The sequence below is a fragment of the Mustela erminea genome, chromosome 17 (assembly GCF_009829155.1).
Source record: "Mustela erminea isolate mMusErm1 chromosome 17, mMusErm1.Pri, whole genome shotgun sequence".
NCBI classification, from domain to species: domain Eukaryota; kingdom Metazoa; phylum Chordata; class Mammalia; order Carnivora; family Mustelidae; genus Mustela; species Mustela erminea.
Window position 1 is genome coordinate 38,372,720 of NC_045630.1, and position 22,043 is coordinate 38,394,762.

The 22,043-nt window shown below is 34.7% G+C and overlaps 1 protein-coding gene across 3 annotated transcripts in view; it reads right to left on the reverse strand.

Moving 5' to 3' along the window:
• ZBTB41 (zinc finger and BTB domain containing 41) overlaps positions 1-18,033 on the reverse strand; it is a 45,709-nt gene extending 27,676 nt beyond the window's left edge. For 2 of the 3 annotated variants that reach the window (XM_032317749.1, XM_032317750.1), the window contains exons 1-6: positions 17,854-18,033; positions 15,932-17,186; positions 8,041-8,248; positions 7,084-7,153; positions 4,808-4,955; positions 1,138-1,267 (exon numbers count right to left, since the gene is read on the reverse strand). In XM_032317749.1, coding sequence (XP_032173640.1) covers positions 1,138-1,267; positions 4,808-4,955; positions 7,084-7,153; positions 8,041-8,248; positions 15,932-17,054 — 1,679 coding nt within the window. In that variant the 5' untranslated portion in view covers positions 17,055-17,186; positions 17,854-18,033. The remainder of the gene's footprint in view (positions 1-1,137; positions 1,268-4,807; positions 4,956-7,083; positions 7,154-8,040; positions 8,249-15,931; positions 17,187-17,853) is intronic. The other variant, XM_032317748.1, reaches the window with a different exon arrangement.
• Between the last annotated feature and the right edge of the window lie 4,010 nt (positions 18,034-22,043).

Genomic DNA, 22,043 nt, shown 5'->3' on the forward strand with positions numbered 1-22,043 from the left:
AATGTTTTCCTTCTGTGTTTAACTCTTCTATCTGTCTGTGACTATGTGTGATAGACTAAAATGCAGACGGCACAATAAAAGAGCATTCAGGAGTGGGCCTTGATGACTAGGCTTCACAGTAGGTGACCAGAGTGTACTATTTGTTAGGGAATATATTTGCCCTTTGGTTTTTCAGATTGTCAGGGAATTGTTCTCTAATCTACTGCCTGGGGGTTAAAATCTAAAATCCAAAATCTCAGCAGGGATAAGGCCTGGGACTCACTGCTTTCAGCATTCATAATACATTCATCATGTAACAACACTGTATCTTTTAAGTTGGGATAGGGGTAGGTGCTCAGCAGCAATGACCTGTATGGGTGGCAGAAGAAAATCCAAATAATCTAACTTCTAAGAAGTTTTTACTCTAGTGTTCCCTGTTCTGCCTCTCCTTTGCCCTAGTTCCAGATGTACCTGATACTGCCCACTCCTATACCTTTAGTGGATTCTATGATGTAAACCATGTTCTTGATTTCTCCAATGCCACCTTAGGATTTATTTTCTTAGATCTGCTAAGTCAGTTTCCACTGATCAATCTGCTTTCTAGCTTCCAATCTGTGTTACTCTTGTCACACTTCTGTTCTGTTCTCCCTGTCTTTGTAGCTTACTGTCTTTTAAGTGAGTCTACCAGTCAATAACCTTTAACGTAGTTTTAGTGGGGTTTCAGAAAGAGACAAAGTGATATCTATGTGAAATGTATCATCTAGGGGCACCTAGGTGGCTCAGTTGGTTAAGCCTCTGCCTTTGACTCAGGTCATGATCTCAGGGTCCTGGAATCGAGCCCTGCATTAGGCTCTCTGCTCAGCAGGGAACCTGCTTCCCTCTGTCTCTGCCTGTCTCTCTGCCTAACAGTGATCTTGCTCTGTCAAATAAATTAATAAAATCTTAAAAAAAAAGAAAAAATTTACCATCTAAACCTGCATATCCTTTCATACTAACTTCTATAGCATTTTATGTTATTTCTTCTTGTGTCCTTAAATTCCAAATTAAAGTATAATTTAAGTATATTTGGCCTTACCCTAATCCTTATAAACTATATTCATTAATTATTTCTATATAACGGGTACCAGGATTTTTCTGGGTGTATAGATAATTCCTCACCTTTCTCGTACTGATTTTCCACAGATAAAGCAAGTCCATTTTCTCTTTCCACCGTGGGTACATTCTATATGGCGTTTCAAATTTCCAGTGTCATTAAACTGGCGACCACATATATCACATGGAAAAGGACCTAAAAAGGAAAGAAAAGTGTATATTTAAAATTTAAAGAATAGATACTAAATTAAATTAAATAGGTATATTATGAATGTTTATCTACCACTGTAAATGCATGTATTATAACACAATGCAGTTATTCACTTAACAGTTTTTTCTTCTCTTTAGATTGTTTATTCCTAAAAGTCAAGTTACAATCATACCTGTATGCCTAGAGCTGAGTTTAGGGTATGGCATCTAATATAATAAATGCTGTATAATCTAATGAGTCAATAACCTGAAATGGCCAATTCCTAGTTTGAAATCAGACTGGAACAAAGTAAAAAAGGTTACATATCAGATTTCTGGGAAAAGAAGGTACTGAGAAACTTTGGAAGAATAAACAAAGGACTTTAGAGAGTTCATAAACTGGAAATGAACTGCTGTTCCTCAAAAACACAAATTTTTAATGATGTTGCCTAGACTGAAAATATTGTAATCTACTGTGAACTTTAATGAGAAATTAATCGTAACTGAAAAACGGGAAGAAAATGGCATTTGGAGACTGAAATTCAGAAGCATGTCTATAAGCAGAATTGTTCAGTAGCCGCAGTAGTTTTGGGGGAGTTTCAACATATTTTTGAGAGATGACCTCAAAATATATTAAGTATCTTTAACATATTCTCATTTAAAATCTCTAATATTTCATCTTCCATGAGGTCTGAGCCCTTTATTCATTTATTAACTAATTCAACAAGTATTTATTGATTCTTAATTCATATCTAGCACTGGCTTAAGTAAAGTAGTGAGTGCTACGGAAAATCCCTCTACCTCCTCTTACAACCCTCTCCCACCCCAGAAAAAATTCCAAGAAGGTGGAAAAAAAGAGATTCTGTATTTGCACAGTTAAAAGATAAATAGATGAAGCAAATAAAAGTGAGATGAGTATATTATGGCAAGTGTATGTTAGGCAAACAGTGAAATAATTGTATGTATTCCTGAAGGCTCCAGCTGGGTAAAGAAAGGAGCATTCTCTTTCATGTTCAGTTATCTACCAGTCCATCAAAGGAAATACCGATGTTCTTTCCCCTATATTAAATACCCAGTTTTGCATGCAGTTAAACCTCCTTGAACTTGTATTTATGAAGCTATGCTCAGAAATTACTATCAGTTTTCACGTCCTCTAAATAGGATAAAATTAGAAGATTTGACTTTAAAGCCAACTATGATTTTTATACTTATACACAGAGATATAGTAAATATTCTTCTACCCTAACTGTTCAGACTGTATTTCTTAGAAATTTCTCCCTCTGATTTACAGAAAATATAATCCGAATGTATGTCCTTGAATAACCTAAAGCAGTAATACACACAGCAGTAATTACATTGTCTGTAATACACAGTAATATACACGACCATCAGCATCAGCATCACCTGCAAACGTGTTAGAAATGCAGATTTCTTGGCCCCCCCTCAGACTTGAACCACTTGAACTCACCTAATATACAGTGATTCAAGTAAACAGAAGCATAGAGGTGTGATGTATGTATACATAAAATGTATATACTACATATTATATATATATATGTACAAATAGTATACATATATAAAACATATGCACATAGTTCTAGTTCAACCACCTTTTCAGGAATGCCTTCTTCAGTAATTCTAACTGCTATCAGTTCAAGGATCTGCTTGTATAATTTTACTGATAGGAAAATAACTATTGTGCAAGATAAGTCACTTCAATTTATAAGTTCCAATACTTTATAAAATTTCTAAATTGAAACTAAATTTATACCTTAGGATAATCACTTGACAGTCTTATAATGTCTATGTATTTACTAAATGATACATTTAACAAATGTTGAAATAGAAAATCAGGAACAGAAAAAGGAAGTGGAAGCAACTATGTTAACCATAAAAATTACTATGTTTTGCATGTTTCTATAACAAGAGACTAAGATTACCTATGGTTTTCATCTCAAAAAGGAAGAAGCCCCCAATTCCCCAAAAGAAATTCTTTTTCCTAGAACTAATGTATAAAGAAATTTCTCACCTGGAACATGCGATCATAAATATGTCTCTAAGTACAGTTCTAGTTAGTATAAAAACTGCTTCATATGATAGCTTCTTAGAAATGCTAAGATGAAATACTCTGATAGAACAACTTACTAAAGGCCAATCAAAAAGTACTAAGAAAATACTCTTCCCGCATACATGTCTCATATAATAAAATTGCAAAGACTAAAGGTTCCTTATAGCACAATTGTTCTACCTTTCCCAGACAAATTATTGCAAGGCTCTTTCAAATAAGTTTAAGACCCTATGTCACCGTAATTACCCACCTCTTGAGAATGTACTTCTCAATATCCCTCTTGAATGTGGTATTCAGAAATGAATGCAATATTCCAGATGAAATTAAAATCAGTGAGATAATTACCTCCCTGATTTTGAACAACAGATTTTTATTAATATAGTTTAAAACTATAGTGGTTTTTGTCAGCAATTTTCTTGGTTCAGATTGTGCTTAAAAACCTTCTGCTTTTAAGCCCATCTATAGAGGAGTTCGACTTCTGTACCATTTTATAGTTCTGCAATCCTCAATGACTAAAAGTCAGATAATTCCCATGTTTATGACTTTGTATTTACTCTTAATTAATTTTAACTTAATTTATTTTAACCTTTTCTATAGCCCAAGATTTTTTTTACATTTTTATTTCCTGCCATATCAACTACCCCTGCCAGCTGTCATCCACAAATTTTTCATAAGCACAAAGTATATATTTTTATCTAAGTTGTCAATAAAAAACATTGACTAGGACAGGCAAAAAGCTGCTTTCTGCTTGGAAGGCAGCTATGCTTACCACTATACCACCAAATGCTGCAAAGCAAACAGCCTCTACTTTGGACTAGAGTAATTCCTTATCAGTATTAACTGTCATAAATGTACCTAACTGTACTACCATCTAGCACACACTACCATCTAGCACACAGGTTTCCACCGTGGCCATAGCATTAGACAGAGGTTTCATCAAACACAATACGGAATTCCGCATATACTAGGTTCATTTCATTTCCTGAGAAATGAGTTTTTTCCAAAACAAAAATGCCTTATTCAAGCACTCACAGACCTATCCAACAATCAACTGTGAATAAAAATAGTTTATGACCACAGGAACATCTGCCACCAAAACAGAACTTAAACATAAACTTAAACATATTTAGTTGTCAGTTAGCAGGAACAGCAACAAGACCAGTGTTCCTCCCAATTTATCTGACTTCCTTCTCCTACGTGGTTCAATAGCAGCAGGCTCCTCGAGCATTATGTGATAATCAATAATTACTATGACTGGGGTGCCTGGGTGGCTTAGTCTGTTGATCTTGATCTTGACTCTTGATTTCAGCTCAGGTCATGATCTCAGGTTTATGAAACTGAGCTGCATGTCAGGCATGCAGAGTCTGCTTGAGATTGTCTCCTTCACCCTCTGCCTCTCCCTCCCGCAAAATTAATAAAATCTTAAAATTAAAAAAATAATTGCCAGACTGTTCTTAGGAAAAGTAATTTGCATATTACCCAGATGGAACTTTTCTTGATGCTTTAACCTTGCGAATCGTGATTTGAAATGTTCTTCACAATAGGTACACTTAAAAGGCTTATCTTGAGAATGTAGAATCATATGTTCCTCCAAGTGTGGTCTTCGAGTAAAAGATTTCTTACAAATCTAAAATAAAATGTACACAAAATGTAAGGGAACATGGATTAAAAATTAAAATACCACGCTCATGATGTAAAATAAACATATAAATTCAAGTATTAAAGAGAAATTGCTTCCAACAGAAAAGTTGCCAAATGTATAATCAAATTCTCATTGTACAGAAAAAAATGCCTTGGAGGAATTATAGTATGGGGTTATTTTAAATTTGTACTAAAGGTAGCTGAATTTCAACTCCATACATTTCTAACAGGCTAATTTCTAGGATTACACAGTAATCTCAGTATCTTAATTCTAGTCAGTGTTTCTAAAATCCATTAAATTTATATTTTAAATCACTTATATGTCATGAATAAAATGCTTTATTTTATTGTTGCCATATATTTAATTAGCAATAGGAATAAGAAACCACAGAAAAATAATTTTAGAATTTATCTCTTAAAGTAGTCAAAAGTAAGAGATACAGCTTTTTAAAGAAATCTGGCAGACATGAGATTTAAAAAGGGGGAGGTCAATGCAGGTTCATCATTGTAACAGATATACTGATGGGAGAATGCTGATAATGGGGGCAGCTATGCATTTGTGGAGGCAGGGGGCATATGGAAAATCATTATACTTTCCTAAAAAAATATGCTATAAAACTCTTAAATGTTCTAAAAAAATAAAGTCTTAATTTTTTTTTTTATTAAAAGGGGGAGAGGAGAACGGGCTGCTAGGATGACAATGACAGCCACAATAATACAGTAATAGAGCATGTACTATACACCAGGCTCCATGCTAAAAAATTCATGGTTTATTTTACTTAATTCTCACAATAATCCTATGAGGTAGATATAATTATTATCATCATTTTACAGCTGAGGATGATGAAGCTTAGCAAGGAGAAGAAAGCAACTTATGTAGATCCAAATAGTTAATAATCAACTTTAATCCCTAGAAGCTGAAATCAGAGAAATGGTGGTAATTTTGCTGTATACATAAACTGAAGCCTGAAAATAAGGAAGACAAGTGAGAGCTTGTGACTCCCTCAAAACAATATTTACCTATATACCTATATATTTACCTATATTCAAACAATAGTACCTATAAAAAGTACTTTAGGGGGTGTGGTAGGCTATGTAAAAATTCTTTGCTACTACTGAAAAAACAGAAACTAATCCCCATCTCCTTAAATCTGACCTGGCTATAGTGACTTGTCTGAACAACAGAATGGGCTGAAAGTGATGCTGTCTAATTTTTGAAGCTAGGCCATTAAAAAATCTGATAGTTTTGGGGTGCTTCGGTGCCTCAACTGGTTAAGCATCTGACTCTCGATTTCGGCTCAGGTTATCGTGTCATGGGATTGAGCCCCACATCAGGCTCCATGCTTGGTGGGAAGTCTGCTTGAGATTCTCTCCCTCCCCCCTCTGCTCCTTCCCCGCTACTGGTATGTGTTCTCACTCTAAAAATAAATAAATCTTTTTTTTTTTAAAGTCTGATAGTTTTTACTTATGCTTCTTGGAGCTTAGCTACCATGATAGAAAGAAGATTAAGTAGCCTCTTGAGCAGACTACTTGTAGAGAAGAATCAAGGTCCCTAGCCAACTGTCCCTGCCGAGCTCCTGGTTGTCAGCCAATGCCAAGTTCCAGCCATGTGAGTGAGCCACTTGGAAGTGGCTCCACACCAAACCAGATCACCTGTATCAGCCGAAAACAACTGAGTGATTTCAGCTGACACCAGTTACTCAGCAAAGCTTGTGCTCCAAATTTAGATTACTGACCCATAAAATGGTGGGATATAATAAAACAGTTGTTAAAGACCACCAAGTTTTGAGATAGATAACCAGAAGCGGGGGGTGGGGGCGGGGGAGGGATTCTAACATAAATTTTAACTCCTACTTATACACTAATGTCAGTTTATATATATATATATATATATAGTTATATATATATATAAATTAAGATTTCCATCAGGTCCACCATCTAAAAACTAACCTCTATGGTGCTTAATTTACAAAAATTAGGATAACCTTGTATAAAAAAAAATGATTCTAAAAGTGAGATATATTAGGTTTTGTATTACTCTAAAATCTAATTACCTTCCCCAAAGGTAACAATACATTTACTTTGGTTTTCTACTACAAATGAAAAGCTCTTACATCACATTTCCAACTTTCACTCTTGGTCTTCTTAATGGAAATAAATTCTTGAGCATTTTCAGGATGAAATCTACAAAAAAAAAAAAAAGACTATTAGGAAAAGAATGTATTAGTTAAGTCCATATTCCTTACGATCTGTCAACAGTGATTATAAGAATCAGGTGCTGATTTCTTTCATAAAGAGACAGGCACATGTAAATACCTTAAGCATACAGGTATTGTTAACACTCAAAAATGTATATGTCTTCTCACAAAACAAACTGAGGGTTGCTGGGGGGAGGGGGGTTGGGAGAAGGGGGGTGGGGTTATGGACATTGGAGAGGGTATGTGCTTTGGTGAGTGCTGTGAAGTGTGTAAACCTGGCAATTCACAGACCTGTACCCCTGGGGATAAAAATATATGTTTATAAAAAATAAAAAATTTAAAAAAATGTATATGTCTAAATTTATGCAGAAATAGTCAAAGAAAATCAAACATTCAGGAACCTAGCTATTCACAGATAATCACTTGATTTTTTTTGGCCCACATTTCAAAAAACTTCCTTTCTTAAAATTAAATATGCAATACTGTACTAAACATGCTTTCTTTCACAAATTTTTACACACTAAAGACAAAGTTGAGCACGAGGAATAAGGTTCCTAGGATTCTAAAACCATGTACTCTGAAAATATACTTGTCAAAACCCAAAATAAAAAAGGATAACCAAAATGCTGCCTTAAACTTCTGTAATTCTCATTTCAACATAAAAAATTCTCCATCTCAATGGCATTTAAAAAAAAACAAACATTTGCTGTTCTTAATAAATTCTTGATGAAATAGATTTGCAATCAAAATTGTTTGCAAAATATTAAGCAAAGAAAGAACTGGAGACAAGCACTCCTTAGATGTTTTTAGCTTACTCCATATTTAAATTGGAAGGCACAATAAAGTATATTATGGAAGCAAGATAATACTTGCCTCTTAACATGCTTGGCTAAAGTCTTCTTGCTTGCATGAAGTTTATTACAGTAAGGGCACTTGTGCTCCTTCTTATGAAATTCTGTTTCATTACTGTGCTTCTTTCTGTGAACAGTTAGGTTAGACTTTGTTGAATAGCGCTGGTGACAAATATCACACTCAAAGGGCTTCTCACCTGTGTGAACACGTGTGTGGCTCTCATATTTCCCTATAAAAAGAGATAAAATTAAATTCAGTACACTTAGTACACAGTGACTGAAATTTGACAGTGGGATAAAATCTCATGATTAATAACACATTTAATACACACACCCACCTACACACAAAAGTAGAAAAAGTTTATCTAAATATGTATCTCTGATAAACATCAAGACTTAATATTTTGATCTCACTGCTTTCCTTGAAAACTTGGGGCATTAAAAAAATCCAGTTATTCATATTTACACATTTTAAAAATCAAGACTTTGGGTAAATTTGCTTAAAATTCTGTTGGCAAATTCTCCGAATGTAAATAAAACTTTAAAATATATGTATTTTTTAATTTAAAATTAACCTTCACTAAAAGTTCTATGCATCACTTAAGACTTACTATTTTTATACTTCACTTTTACTATGTATATGCATGAACTGAAAGAAATTTTCAGATTTGACAGTCCTTCCAAAAATACCTTAAAAAGGCAAAATAATATACTTATGTATATTATATGTATGTTTTATCTATCTTCCTACAGAAAGTAATCTGGAAATGGTACCACATATCTAGAATACTCAACAAAACCTATACTTCACTACAGCATATTCATATAAAATCTCTCCAACTTGTAAGATATTAGGAAACAAGTAAATCACCTGTACTTGGTGCATGCTTAACATTACACTGCTAAATCCAACATATACGGGCAGCATCAAAGAAAGCAGGAAAAGGAAATGATGAACTGGTATAATGCATAGACACCCACAGTTATATTAATGTGATATTTGTATTATAATCTGAATACATATCTAAATCCTATACAAATGTTACAGGTTTCTCCAGCAAGGGGGGAAAAAAATAAAGAAATTTTAACATGGGCTTTCCAGGGAAAAAAGTCACAATAAAAAATTAAGTAAAAATTGACTTAATTTTTATTTATTTTCTTATTTAGACTACAATTTTTTCAGATCATTATTTAGAATGGAAATAGGTAAGGGCACAGACCCTGGGTCCATGTACCTAGATATAAATGCTAGCACTTATAAATGCTAATAATGGGCTGTGGGATCCTGGACAAATAACCTTTCTATGGCCTAAAAACTTTCTCAAGTGAAAATATGAAATGAAAATATGTACTTCATAGGACTGTTATAGGAATAAATGAATCAATACACATTAAAGCACTTCTAAAAAAAAACAACCAAAAACACTTCTAACAGTGTCTGACACATTATAAACTATCACTTAATGTTTGCTATTATTACATTGGAATCAAAGCCGTGAATGTGCACATCTAGCAGTTTAAAGTAGAAATTTCAATGAAGGATACTTCTGAGCGAAAAGCAAGAAAAATAAGAAAAAAATATTAGCACTAAAGAACAGTAGTTTTCAATTAAAAGCTTAGCTATGCTCTGAAAAATAAATGTTTAAGTTTTTCTTCAGGCCAAAGCTAATGTAAAAAGTGTAGCAGGATTTCATACACTTAGAAAAAATTCTATATATAGCATGGAAATTAGAAAAAAAAAATATTCCAGACCACTGAAGAAAAAAGATAATCACAATTATTTTTCTACTTAGTAAAATAAATGATTCACCAATCTATTACATATATCTATGTATGATCAAATTTAATAAACACATAGTATATTACCTAAAAATTAATTCCACTACACTTACATAAAGAATAGGCAAGAAAGGGAAACAAAATATTTTCCTCAAGGGAGGGGGGAAGGCTGACAATTACAGGCAAAGAAAAACAGAAGTATGATGAAAAATCCATTAGGTATTTATGTATAGACCACAGAGATGATGGTTGATGCATTATTTACATACATATAGTCAGAAAACTCAATGTTTGGTCACTTGTTAAATTAGCTGTGTGATCTTAATTAAGCTAACAATTTAACCTCTCTGAATTTAGTAATACTGCATGGGGTTGTAAGAAGTACATGAGTTATTATACATACACTGCTTAAGACACTCCAGCACGTAGTAAGCGCTAAGAAATATTAGTCATTTAGTACTATTATTTTGTGGTTACTAGTCACAGTGCAGACATGTAGGTATACTTCAAATATAAACTTGGATAAAACTGATTAATGAATATACATTGTAATAGATCAAAGTGGAGTTTCAACTCTCTGAGAAGGCTGTAAGAACTTCACTTTTCGGGGCCCCTGGGTGGCTCAGTGGGTTAAGCCTCTGCCTTCCGCTCAGGTCATGATCTCAGGGTCCTGAGATGGAGTCCCGCATTGGGCTCTCTGCTCAGCGGGGAGCCTGTATTCACATTAATTTTGTGCAGTTTTTTGCTTCAATTTATGTATGAGCACATGTGTAAATATGTATGTTATATAATAAAATATGCATCTCTGACCTTGAACTATCCAAAACACTGATTTATATTACTTTTTGCAGGGTTTAACCAGACCATTATTGTTATAATAATCTTTCTCAAGTGAAAATATTTTCTTTGGGAAAATATTTCTTTGGGAGTTGACTTTATTCATTTTCTATTATCATAATATGGCATGTATATGTTAGATTCCTTAACCTTTATTACAAATCAATTAAATATAAAGTATAGAATTTAAACATTATTAATATGTATTAAAATCCCAATTTTAATTTCAAAAAGATTGAGGTCTTTGCATACAATTAAAAAGTTTTCCTTGATTGTGAAAGTCTTCACATTTCATTTTTATTAAATTTCAAATTATGCAAGTGACACCTATTTGTGGTTAAAATAAGTATAAACAAATCAAGAGTGTGTGTGTGTGTGTATATATATATATATAGTGTGTGTGTGTGTGATTTTAAGTGATTAACTTGGACTATTATTTTTTAGACTAGGCCCACTCTTAACTGGGCATTAACTGTGCACGTTTAGTTAAAAGAAAACCAACCATCTAATGCTTAAATCTCATTTTTATACCCAAGTGAACAAAAGAGCAACCTAATAAAATCTTATAGTATAAGAAAAGTAAGAAAAATATTTCACCAAATTTTGTAATTTTTATAAAAATGTCTTTGCTGAAAAGATTCTCATTAGTAACATTTTCCCTTTAATTAAATAAATTCTTTCTTGGTTGCAAATACAAATTAAGATACAAGTAGTTGAATAGTAAAACCATCAAAATGACAGTTAAATTAAAAATCAAAAGCAGTTTTAACTATTCAACTTCTATTCTCCTACAGACAAGTAGACTTAAGATTCAACCAAGAAAAACAATTTTAATCAGAAGAGACAAAATTTTTTTAAAATTCAATAAATTCAGCAGAGTCCAAAGAGATCAATGAAAATAACATAAAACTGAATGACTGATTATGACATTAAGAATCTCTAAGGTGAAAAAACTCTTTTAAGTTATTAATTCAGTTTTATGCACATAAGCATTGCAAGGCCAGTTATCTATATGGATTTGGTTTTCTTAACAACAGAAGAGACACAACTTCTGTGGAAACACTGAACCTGTAAGAGTCAGGTAGATCTCCTGGGGCCAGTGGGGAAGAATTGTAATCTCTAAAGAAATTTCATGTTTAAAAAAATTGGTAGCAGAATGGGAGGTACTCAGCATAAATACAGTCAACATCTAAATCTGTTTCTTCTATTTTTTATGGGGTGCAGGGGGATTCAACAGTAAGTCAAAACGTGCATTTCAAATAAACTTTCAATAAAAAATAGTATTCCTTCAGAGAATAATACATTATATCCAACCATTCTTGATCACCAAAAGAAAATGCATAATACTAACAAATTTCATCCACAGAATTTTTCTGAAATGAATCCCAATATGAATTGCATCCCAAAATAAAGACATTTTCACATGAAAACACTTGACCTTGTACTTAAGAATTTATTATCCGCCCCCCACTGTGGGTTATGCAAAATTACCATTGTCAGATTTCATGAGCAGTTTTTACAAAGAGAAACATTGTCAAATTAGCTCGTTATTTATTTGCTATTGCTAAATCTTCTATTATTCCTTGAATTTATTCATATGGCATACTCTAAAGAATACTTAACTAAAATACTTAACCTTAAAGAACTGTGTCACTGTTATATAACTCTTCTCTATGAAGAACAAAGTGGAATCTCTGTCAGGTTGGTCTAGAGAGTCACATTTTTTAAAAAAGCTATAAAGCATGTTCTACCTCTAGAAGAGATTATAAATTTAATCCAAGGAAAGATTTTAGTTCCCAGTAGGAACAATAAAAAAGATAAATTATCCAAATTTTCTCTCTTACCCCATCTGTCATCTTTCCCCTATTTTTGCCATTTCACCCACTAGGTTTTTTCACCCACTTTAACCTTAAGGGGAAAGGTCAAAGGACTTTTTTTGCATGAGAATACACAGAGAGGAAGACAGCTGGTAGCCTTAGGAAAAATATAACTAGATGTGGAGTCCCACTCCAAGCAACTATTAAAAACATCAGAAAGGATAAAAGATCCAAAGTAATGGAATCAAATTAGTCAACTACAAATTGTGGAGCTAATGGTTCCAGCAGGTCTCATAGCTTATTCATTAATTCTCATAACCTACTCCAAGATACCAAAGTTAGAAGCTCATAAAGAAGCCCAACTGGCTTCTTAAAAGTCCAAGTTAAGTCAGACACCAACCTTTCAATTTTGTTCACTTGAACAGGAGCTTACTGAATGAAAACTTAATATGTGAAATGACCTAGAGCATCAAGAAAGGACAGTAACCAGAAGACACATAATTTTCAGGCTTAAAATCTAATGAGAAATAAATAACCAAAAATCTAGGTAGGCATGTTTAAATCATATGATAGGAATATGGATGCTATAAGGCTTACTGGAAAATGGTCCTTGAACTGTGTTTTGTTTTTAAAGAATAAACAGACTTCTGATGGAGATGAGAAAGGAGGACATTTAAGAAACACGGATCCTCTCCTTCCACATTTACATTCCATCCATCACCCAGTCCACTTAGTCTATATTCAGTGCAACTCTCTGATCTACCCTAGTCCCACAGCCCATTCTCAGTGCTACTCATCTAACTAGTCCAAGCCTACAATATCCTCCTGGTCCTTTCTAATTTCATTCTCTGTGCTGAAGCCAGCATGACCTTCCTAAAACTTCAATAGGCTGCCATTTCCTTTGTCCAAGTTTTTCTACCACTCACTGGATAGAATCTGAACATTCTATACAGCATAAAAAAACATGCAAAATTTGACCTCTGCTTAGGTGCCAATCTTCATCTATCATTTTCATTTTACCTCCTTATGCATCTTGAAATCACCCCTCAGCAATTTCCAGATTACAACATACCTTGATGATGTCTTTGCACATGTTGGTCCTTTTGCCATATAAATTCTTCCCTATTCTTTATTTCTAAGCTCTAATGCTACCTGCTCTATGAAATCTTTACTGATTCCTTCAGTCCTTTGTACTTTTTCTGGTAAGATTACCTTCACTGAAATATGATTGTGTTTTTGCATGTACTCATTAAACTTGAACATTCTTGAGAACACAGAAAATGTAACTTCCCATCTATTTATTGATATTAGAGCGACTCAATAACTATATTCAATTAATTAACAATAAGAGCAGCTAATATTCCTTGAACACCTAAATTTCACACAGTATTTTGAGTGATTCACAAGACGACCCCATTTAATTCTCATAACAACCTCCATGAGATGGTACTATTAGCATTACATTAGCATCATCCCACTCTACCTATGAGGAAAACAAAAATACAGACAGGTTAAGTAACCTGCCCCAAACCTGGATTACAAAATGCAGATGGTCTGAAATCACTATAGCTCATGGTTTTTTTTTACCCAGTATGATATAATCTCACTTTCAATCTTCCCCTCTCTCTCTCTCAGTCCTGGGTTTTGAAAAGCAAACAGCCCTGTGTGAGACTTAAGCAAAAGAGATGGGTGGATACAAGAGGGGTATAACGTCCAATGCATTCAGAAAGGTAGGCTGCAGGTAAGTCTACAATGTGACCTATTGATTCTCACAATCTTGGTTAAAGACACTGCAAAACACCTTCCTCTTAGTGTATCAGGAACTTAATCTTGCGCAGTGTTTTCCTAAATTGTGTGCAAAGAGCTGTGGTGGTTTTTTGGACATTAAAGAAGTACCACAGAAGGGTCTTATGATAAAATTATTTGAGTAAATGCCAAGTTTCTTTACTAGAGAATTTGACAGTTATTATAGACTATGGATTATAGTATATAATTTTTCCAGTCTTACTTGAAAAAGAAATCCTCTCTCTTAAAGTATCTCACAGCCCTAGTGTTCAACAGGACAGTTCAGAAATCTTAAGTGTTGGGCCTACAATGCCATTTGTGCGTTGACCCGTTCATTCATCTCAAGACAAATTAGGCCAAGTTAAGGCAGAACAGAGGAGGCATGTACTAGGAATATAAAGTCAAAGAAGCAGAACCTATTGAAAAGATAATGTGCTCTCAGGTGTCTGAATCCAAAAATATTCTCTTCTCACAGTACTAGTTTCAGCTCTATGAGAGAAAGTATTTATCCAGTCTGAGTTTAGCAAGTTCCTTGTATTCCTCTGCTCTTCCAATTGAATTACTCATAAAGTTATTTGACTCATGTTTGAGTCTCAAACACAGTAAAAACAGTGATAAGTAATTATTAAATTGGACTGTCAAAAATTCTAATTTGGAGATTCCAAGGCACAATTAAAAGCAAAAAGCGGTTATCACTTATGCTGTAGTGTGTACTGTCCTATATTTTGAGAGCAAATGATTACCAGTATCTTATTAAATCAATTTCTACCTAAACCAATTAACATAAGTAACTCAACACTGCAAAATACATGGGGATATATTAAACTGCATAATAATGTTACAAGGTCAAACTGCGCTTAAATGTTCCTTTTAACATTGTACGTGGTGGAATATATTTCATAATTTCATAACTTTGATTTATATAGAAACAGCTTAATTGCTGCAATTTAAAATTCACATTAGAACTCCTCATGTAAAACACCTCTAAAAATTATTTTACTAGCAAATATTAGACCTCTTGAAATTATATGTTCACTGACATATTTTTAACTTAAGGTTACAGACCACATTGCCTGCATATACTTTTCTAATAAAAGAAAAGTCTATTTATTAATTATAATAACCAATGACTACTACTAGTCAACACATTTCCTAAAGTCTCTACCTACAGAATAAATTATATCCAATTCAGTTTTATTCTTAACTACAAGGCTAAACTGTGAAACATTCCAATTCTGTATAGTACTGGATTCTATAGAAGAGACTGTGTTTTTCTAATTCAAACACAGCCAGGTTCAAGGGAATTAGTACACAAATCATTAAATTGAGTAATATAATCGAATTCAATTTTCTATCACTCAAAAATAGCACTTATCTATGAAATTAAATCAACATATAAATCAAAACATTACATTCATAATTATTAAGTCTGGAGTTTTTTCATACCAAATACCTGAACTAATGATCTGTCACCTTTTAATGGGACATGGGGTAGAGAAAATAAAAGCTAATAAAAAATAAATTCCTGAATCGAAACAATTTAAAAAAAACAGGATATAATATGTATTGACTACCAAATACCTACCCTAGTTAAGCATTCCTTTCAAAAGTTACCTCAAAGTTTAGTTTTTCATTATTACCTTTAAAATATCAGGAAAAGTTATTAGAGACAGAAAACAAGCTTTCTTTTCTTACCTATGCGGTCAAATGTTTTATCACATTTAGGACATTGCAATATCTTTTTGTTACTGTTCTGAATGACTACAGGAGTTAACCCCTCATGAATATTTCCTACAGAATCACCAGCTTCAGGTTCTTCTTCTGCATCATTATGATCTTTTTCACTTTGTTCTTCAATGTCAGAGTATTCATCTGACATTTCCTCCTCTAGTTCATCTTCTTCAGCATTATATTCACTTCCAGGGTCCTCGGAATCATTTCTGTCTGACTTTTCCTTATCAAAATTTTCTTGATTCAAATTGTCTGACCCATCACCACTTTCTTGTTCATCATCACTGGTGTCATCAAACTTAACAGGACACTTGCGATTCCTTTTCGATCTTCTTGTGGAAAAACTTCTCTCCAGCATTTTTAACCCATGTTTTTTCCCTAATAAAAGGGATCTATGAGTTTTAGCTAAATGATTCTCTAAAGACTTTTTATAACAAAAATGTCTACTACAGAATTTACACTGATGATTATTTGATAGTCTTCCAGCTAATTCACTTAGTGTTTCTTCTGGTGATGACTTTTCAGCCAGCTCAGACTGAAAAGTGGCAACATTTTCATTATTTAGCAACTTAACTGCATCTATAATGTCCAGAAATTTTGCTGCCTCTAAAACAAGGGGTATTTCATATTTGTACACAAAAAATTCTGATGTGTAAAGAAATTCAAGCAAATGCTGAAAAACTGAGTGTGTTACGTGATCCAGGGTGACAACATCAGTGCTTGGATTTTTGCTCAAACAGGCATGGAAATAACTACTGCCAACAGCAACAACAACTTTATGGGCACTGAATTCTTTTCCTTCTACTATGATAAGTAAGTCACAGAAAGATGGTTGCTTCTGCCTGTCATCATTTAAATACTTCAGCAAATTCTTGTTATACTGCAAAGAACTCAAAAGTTTTCTCTGATCTGGAGAGGGAGGAAGTTCCTGGTAACAGTGAAGAGCTTCAGGAGTTGGTCTCTCTGTGGAATGAGTATAGGTTACTTCGTCACACTCCACTGCAACATTGCCTTCTGAAGAATCTTTGCGATAGCCTAGATGGATCTTCTCGTCAAGATTTGAAGTAACCTTTCTCCTTTTCTTCATTGCAGTACAACAATTTCAGAACAAGAAACTTCATAAGTGTCTTAAAGGATTTATTTTAAAAAAAAAAAAAACAAAAAACTAGATTGTCTTGGTTAACAGCTTCTGGAGGGGCGTGCCCGAGGATTTCATGGTCTGCAAAAGAGTAACAACCACGTTAAAAAAAAAAAAAAAAAAAAAAAAAAAAAAAAACTCCATGGCAAAGCAATCCTAAATTATTCGCGGCATTCGTCTGCTAACCCTTTCTAAATCAGAACTAAATTAGGATAAAGTCACACGTTCTACTCATTCGTGGCTCAGATTTTAGGGTGGAGAACAAGGAGGGCTGGGTTATAAAAGACAGCCAACAAAAGAATAATTTTAAAGGAAGCCGGTGCACACCTTTCAGGCCTGATTCACGAACGGGGTGGGGAAAAGGGGGGCAAAAAAGGAAAGGACCCCCTCCAAGATCGCTGAGGGTGCAGGTTGAGGCGCGCTACATTCATGTTTAGGGGCGCTGGGTTGGTGACAATAAGGCCGTCGCGGCCGCGAAATCCACGTCTCTCCATTAACATGCCTTTTCCCAGGGCGGGCAAGGCACACCTCCTCAGGGACCGAGAGCGTCCCACGGCCAAAACCACCCCGCAGGAGACGGCCCCAGGAGGGGCGCTGAGCAGGAGGAGTAGGGTCAACCACAGGGACGACGAAAGGAAACAGAAGAGCCTTCCCGGGCCCTGCCCAAGCGAAGACTGCACTCGCCGACGCGAACCCGCTACCCTTCCCACCCCAGTTTCCCTGGGCAAACGCCCCACAGATCCATTACCGGGAACCCAGGGCTCCCCCGCTGGCTCCCAGCCGCTGAGCTCCACTCTCGGCGCGCTCGCTCCAGCGCCTACCCACTTCCGGGTTCAGCCCCCCACCTCACCCTCCCTCCCTCTGCTCCTTCCCCTCCCAGAGCCTCGCCGCCTCCACAGCCACGGAACACGTCAACCGCGCGCAGGCTCCAAGCCTCCCGGAGAGACCGGCGCGCGGCCCTGCGCGGACCACTGCGCATGTGTGCGCACCCGGCTTTGCGCATGCTCTGTAAGCTCTCCTTGCTCCCTAGGGGATCCTAGCTACGCCCCAAATCCGTTACTCCGGGTTTTCGCGGTGGTTTGGTGGCCTACTGTGATTGAACTAGACGAACCTTTGCAGGAAATCTCTCCGGGGAATGGCGGGGGATGGGGTGGGGAGACCTATGAGTTTAGTAGAACCTGGCAGAGGCACGAAAGCACGAATGGATTTCATCCTCGCTGATACATTTAATAGCATGTGATCGATCACGCACCAAGGAACCTAAGCCCGTCTTAGCAAACACACTGCGTGTAAAGAACAGATGTCGATGTCCTTTCGTTTATTTGTTTCTACTTTAAATGGCTAACGTGGCTGCTCCTAAAATTATTTTTTAACTTCTTAATGTACACAGAAGACATTGGAAAATGTACGTGTTAGGACAGCAAGGGCAGCCAAAACAAAAAGAAAAATCTACAAGAACAACTTTTGAAGCCGGTACCTAAGATTTTGCATTTCTACAGAGTCCCAAGAGATGCTGATAATTGCTGATCTAAGCACCACATTTTTAGTAGCAAGGTCCTGGATCAGGTGACTTTACAGATGCAAGACAAATAAGAGACTGGGGCCAAATAGAATAGGTAACCAAACTGGTTACCCACTCCAGCCATCACCTCTCTCCCCGACAGGTATAGCTGGGAATCTGGAAGGGCCACCACTCTCAGAAGAACTTGTGGGGGTGGAAAATTTCTCCTACGAAAACGGAAACTTGAGGAAACTTGACTGACTTAAATTTTCTTTGACTTGAAAATAGTTAAAACTTATAATGAAAATTCCTAGCAAAAGCACTCATACGAATTCCAGACACGGATGCCTATCACCTGGGTGACTCATTCCCACGAAAACCAGCCGTCTAAAATGAGAGTAAGTGAGTAAATAAAAAAATAAGAGAGTAAAAGAACATAAAAACAATGTCCATAGGTTTCGGATATACAAAGCCTGAAGATATTGTATTTTTTAAAAACAGAAAACAAAATAAGTGTATTTAAAATATTTTTAAAAATAAAAAAAGTGAAAGGAAAATGAACAAAAAATTTATTTAAAATAACCAAGCAGATTAAGAAAATAACTTAGATATGAAAGCTATCATTATACTAGTACTTAGAACATAGAAATGTGTAATTATGAATTCTTATATTAAAACAGAAGAAAGGTTAAAACAAAGTAGAAAATGAATATAGCCAAAGAAATGAAAAAAGAAAACCTTACTGAAATGTAAGAAAGAGAGACAACAGAACAAAAATCTATTAGAATACTTGAAAAGTTGAGACATTTCTGTGAAGATATGGTTATTAAAGAAAAAAGAAAATACAAATATAAACCCAAGAGTTTATTTTCTTTAATAGTTTTGTAAATCGTGTGGAATGCACATACTGTCACTGTTAACAAAGTGACATTTAGATGAGTTCTTTAGAATATACCTTAAAAATTCCAAACATTCCATTATTAATAATATCTATATATGTAAAAGAGTTTAGCTGTTCCAGTGTACTTTGCTAGTCTTTAACCTGTTATTCCCTGCATGCTTAACTGAATGAGCTGTAAATCTATTTGATGGATCGCCAAATTCTAGAAATGTAAAGAGAATATAACTGAATGCAATAGTAATTAAAATGATGGATGTAATCCTCTAACAAAATATCAACCTGTACTTTAAAAATGGACAGAACTGAAATGAGAAAGGCAAATCTAGATTAATATACTAACTTAGAGTAACTAATTAGATCAGAAGATAAAAATTACTAAGAGCTATACCATTTTTTAAAAAATTATTAACAAAATTGACCTAAATGACCCACATGAAATAGGGCATCTAACAGTTACAGTATACATATGGAGCACTTATATAAACCAATCAGGTAAAAAAAAAAATCAGGTATTAAGCCATGAAGGAATTATCAACATATTTCAAAGAAAAGCAAGAAAAAGAATAAGTCAGGAATTAATGAAAAAGAAAGGAAGCATTCTCTTACAGATCAGCAAAGCCAAATGTTAGTTCTTTCAGGAAAAAAATCTATAAACGGACCGTGTGTGTGTGTGTGTGCGTGTGTGTGTGTACACACATATACCTATATCAGGAAGGAGGAGGACAGGGACCCCAGTCAGCTGGGCACTGGACTCTTGATTTCAGCTCAGGTCATGATCTCAAGTTCTTGGGATCAAGCCTTGCATCAGCCTCCCCGCACAGCTAGGATTCTGTTTGTCTCCCTCTCCCTATGCCCCTCCCCCAGAAAAAGAAAGGAGGAAGACATTACACATCCTATAATTATTAAAAGTGAATAAGCATGTTATTCCAATAAATACAATAATATAAAATGGACAAATTATTCAGAATCTAAAACTTAACTTTATATAATTGATATATATTTACCAGAAAGAATAGTCAACACCAAAAGAAGGAACAAACAACATGAGGTATAAAAAAGGCATTATTACAGATTCTAGTCACATTAAAAACATAACAAGAAGGTATTATAAACAAATTACAACAACAAATTTCAAAATTTATATAAAATAGACAAATTCCTAGAAAAACAAGTTATCAAAATTGAATCAAATAAAAGTTTAACTGTCTTATTTTTTTGTAAATTCATTATAAAAAGTCCTCCAGGTAATAAATTCTGTCACTTAAGGAAGAAATATTACCAATTTTATACAACTCTTCTAAAAAATGCATTTAAAAAGAGGAAGGGAGCAATATATATCTTACATTACAAGGCCAGCATAATCATAATACCAAAATCTGAGAAGGACATTGCAGGAAGTAAAAATTACAAGTGAAACTCACTCAAAATTTAGGTGCAAAAGTCTTAAAATCAAATCCAAGTGTTTTATATGTGTGTTGTGTGTATATGTATGGGGAGTGGGAGTGGGAGGGAGAAAGGGTTACAATGCAACTAAATAGGATTTAGGGGGCACCTGGGTGGCTTAGTGGGTTGAGCCTCTGCCTTCAGCTCAGGTCATGATCTCAGGGTCCTGGGATCAAGCCCCACATTGGGCTCTCTGCTCATCGGGGAGCCTGCTTCCCCCTCTCTCTCTGCCTGCCTCTCTGCCTGCTTGTGATCTCTGTCAAGTAAAATAAATAAAATCTTTTTAAAAAATTGGATTTAATACAGGAATGCACAAATTATTTAAATTTGGAAATGAACTAATATAATTCTTATAAACTGAATAAAAGAAAAACCAACTCAACAGATGCAGAAAAATATTTAATAAATTAAACATGTAGTCCTGACTTAAAAAAAATCTCAAACTAGAAATAAAAATATCTTCTCAGTACGATAAATGGAAAGTCAGCAAATACCATACTTGACCAAAAGAAAAAAGTCAAGATTTCCACAGAGATTGAGAATGCACGAAGAATGCCTTTTGTCTTCACTTTAATTTGACATTAAAAGAAAATATTTTATTTATTTATTTGACAGAGACACAGTGACAGAGGGAACATAAGCAGAGGGAGTGGGAGATGGAGAAACAGGCCTCCAGCTTAGCAGGGAGCCCTATGCGGGGCTCAATCTCAGGACCATAGAATCGTGACCTGAGCTGAAGGCAGATGCTTAATGACTGAGCCACCCTGGTGCCCCTAATTTGACATGTTAATGGAGATTTTACCCAGAAGAAATAACCATGGAAAAGAAATAAAAGATATGAGGCTTGGAATGGAAAAATAAAATTATTATTTACTGAAGACAAGATTAGACATTTAGGGAAAAAACTGTGGATATGTTATTAATTAATACAAAAAATTATACAAAAAAAGTTAATATGAAAATAAAATAGTTATTATACTATATGAATATGAGATGAGTATAGAGATTATACTATATGAGATGATCGTATCTGTCAATGTAGTCAATTGGTCAAATACCCCTCTAGATGTTGTGCAGGTATTTTTTAGACATT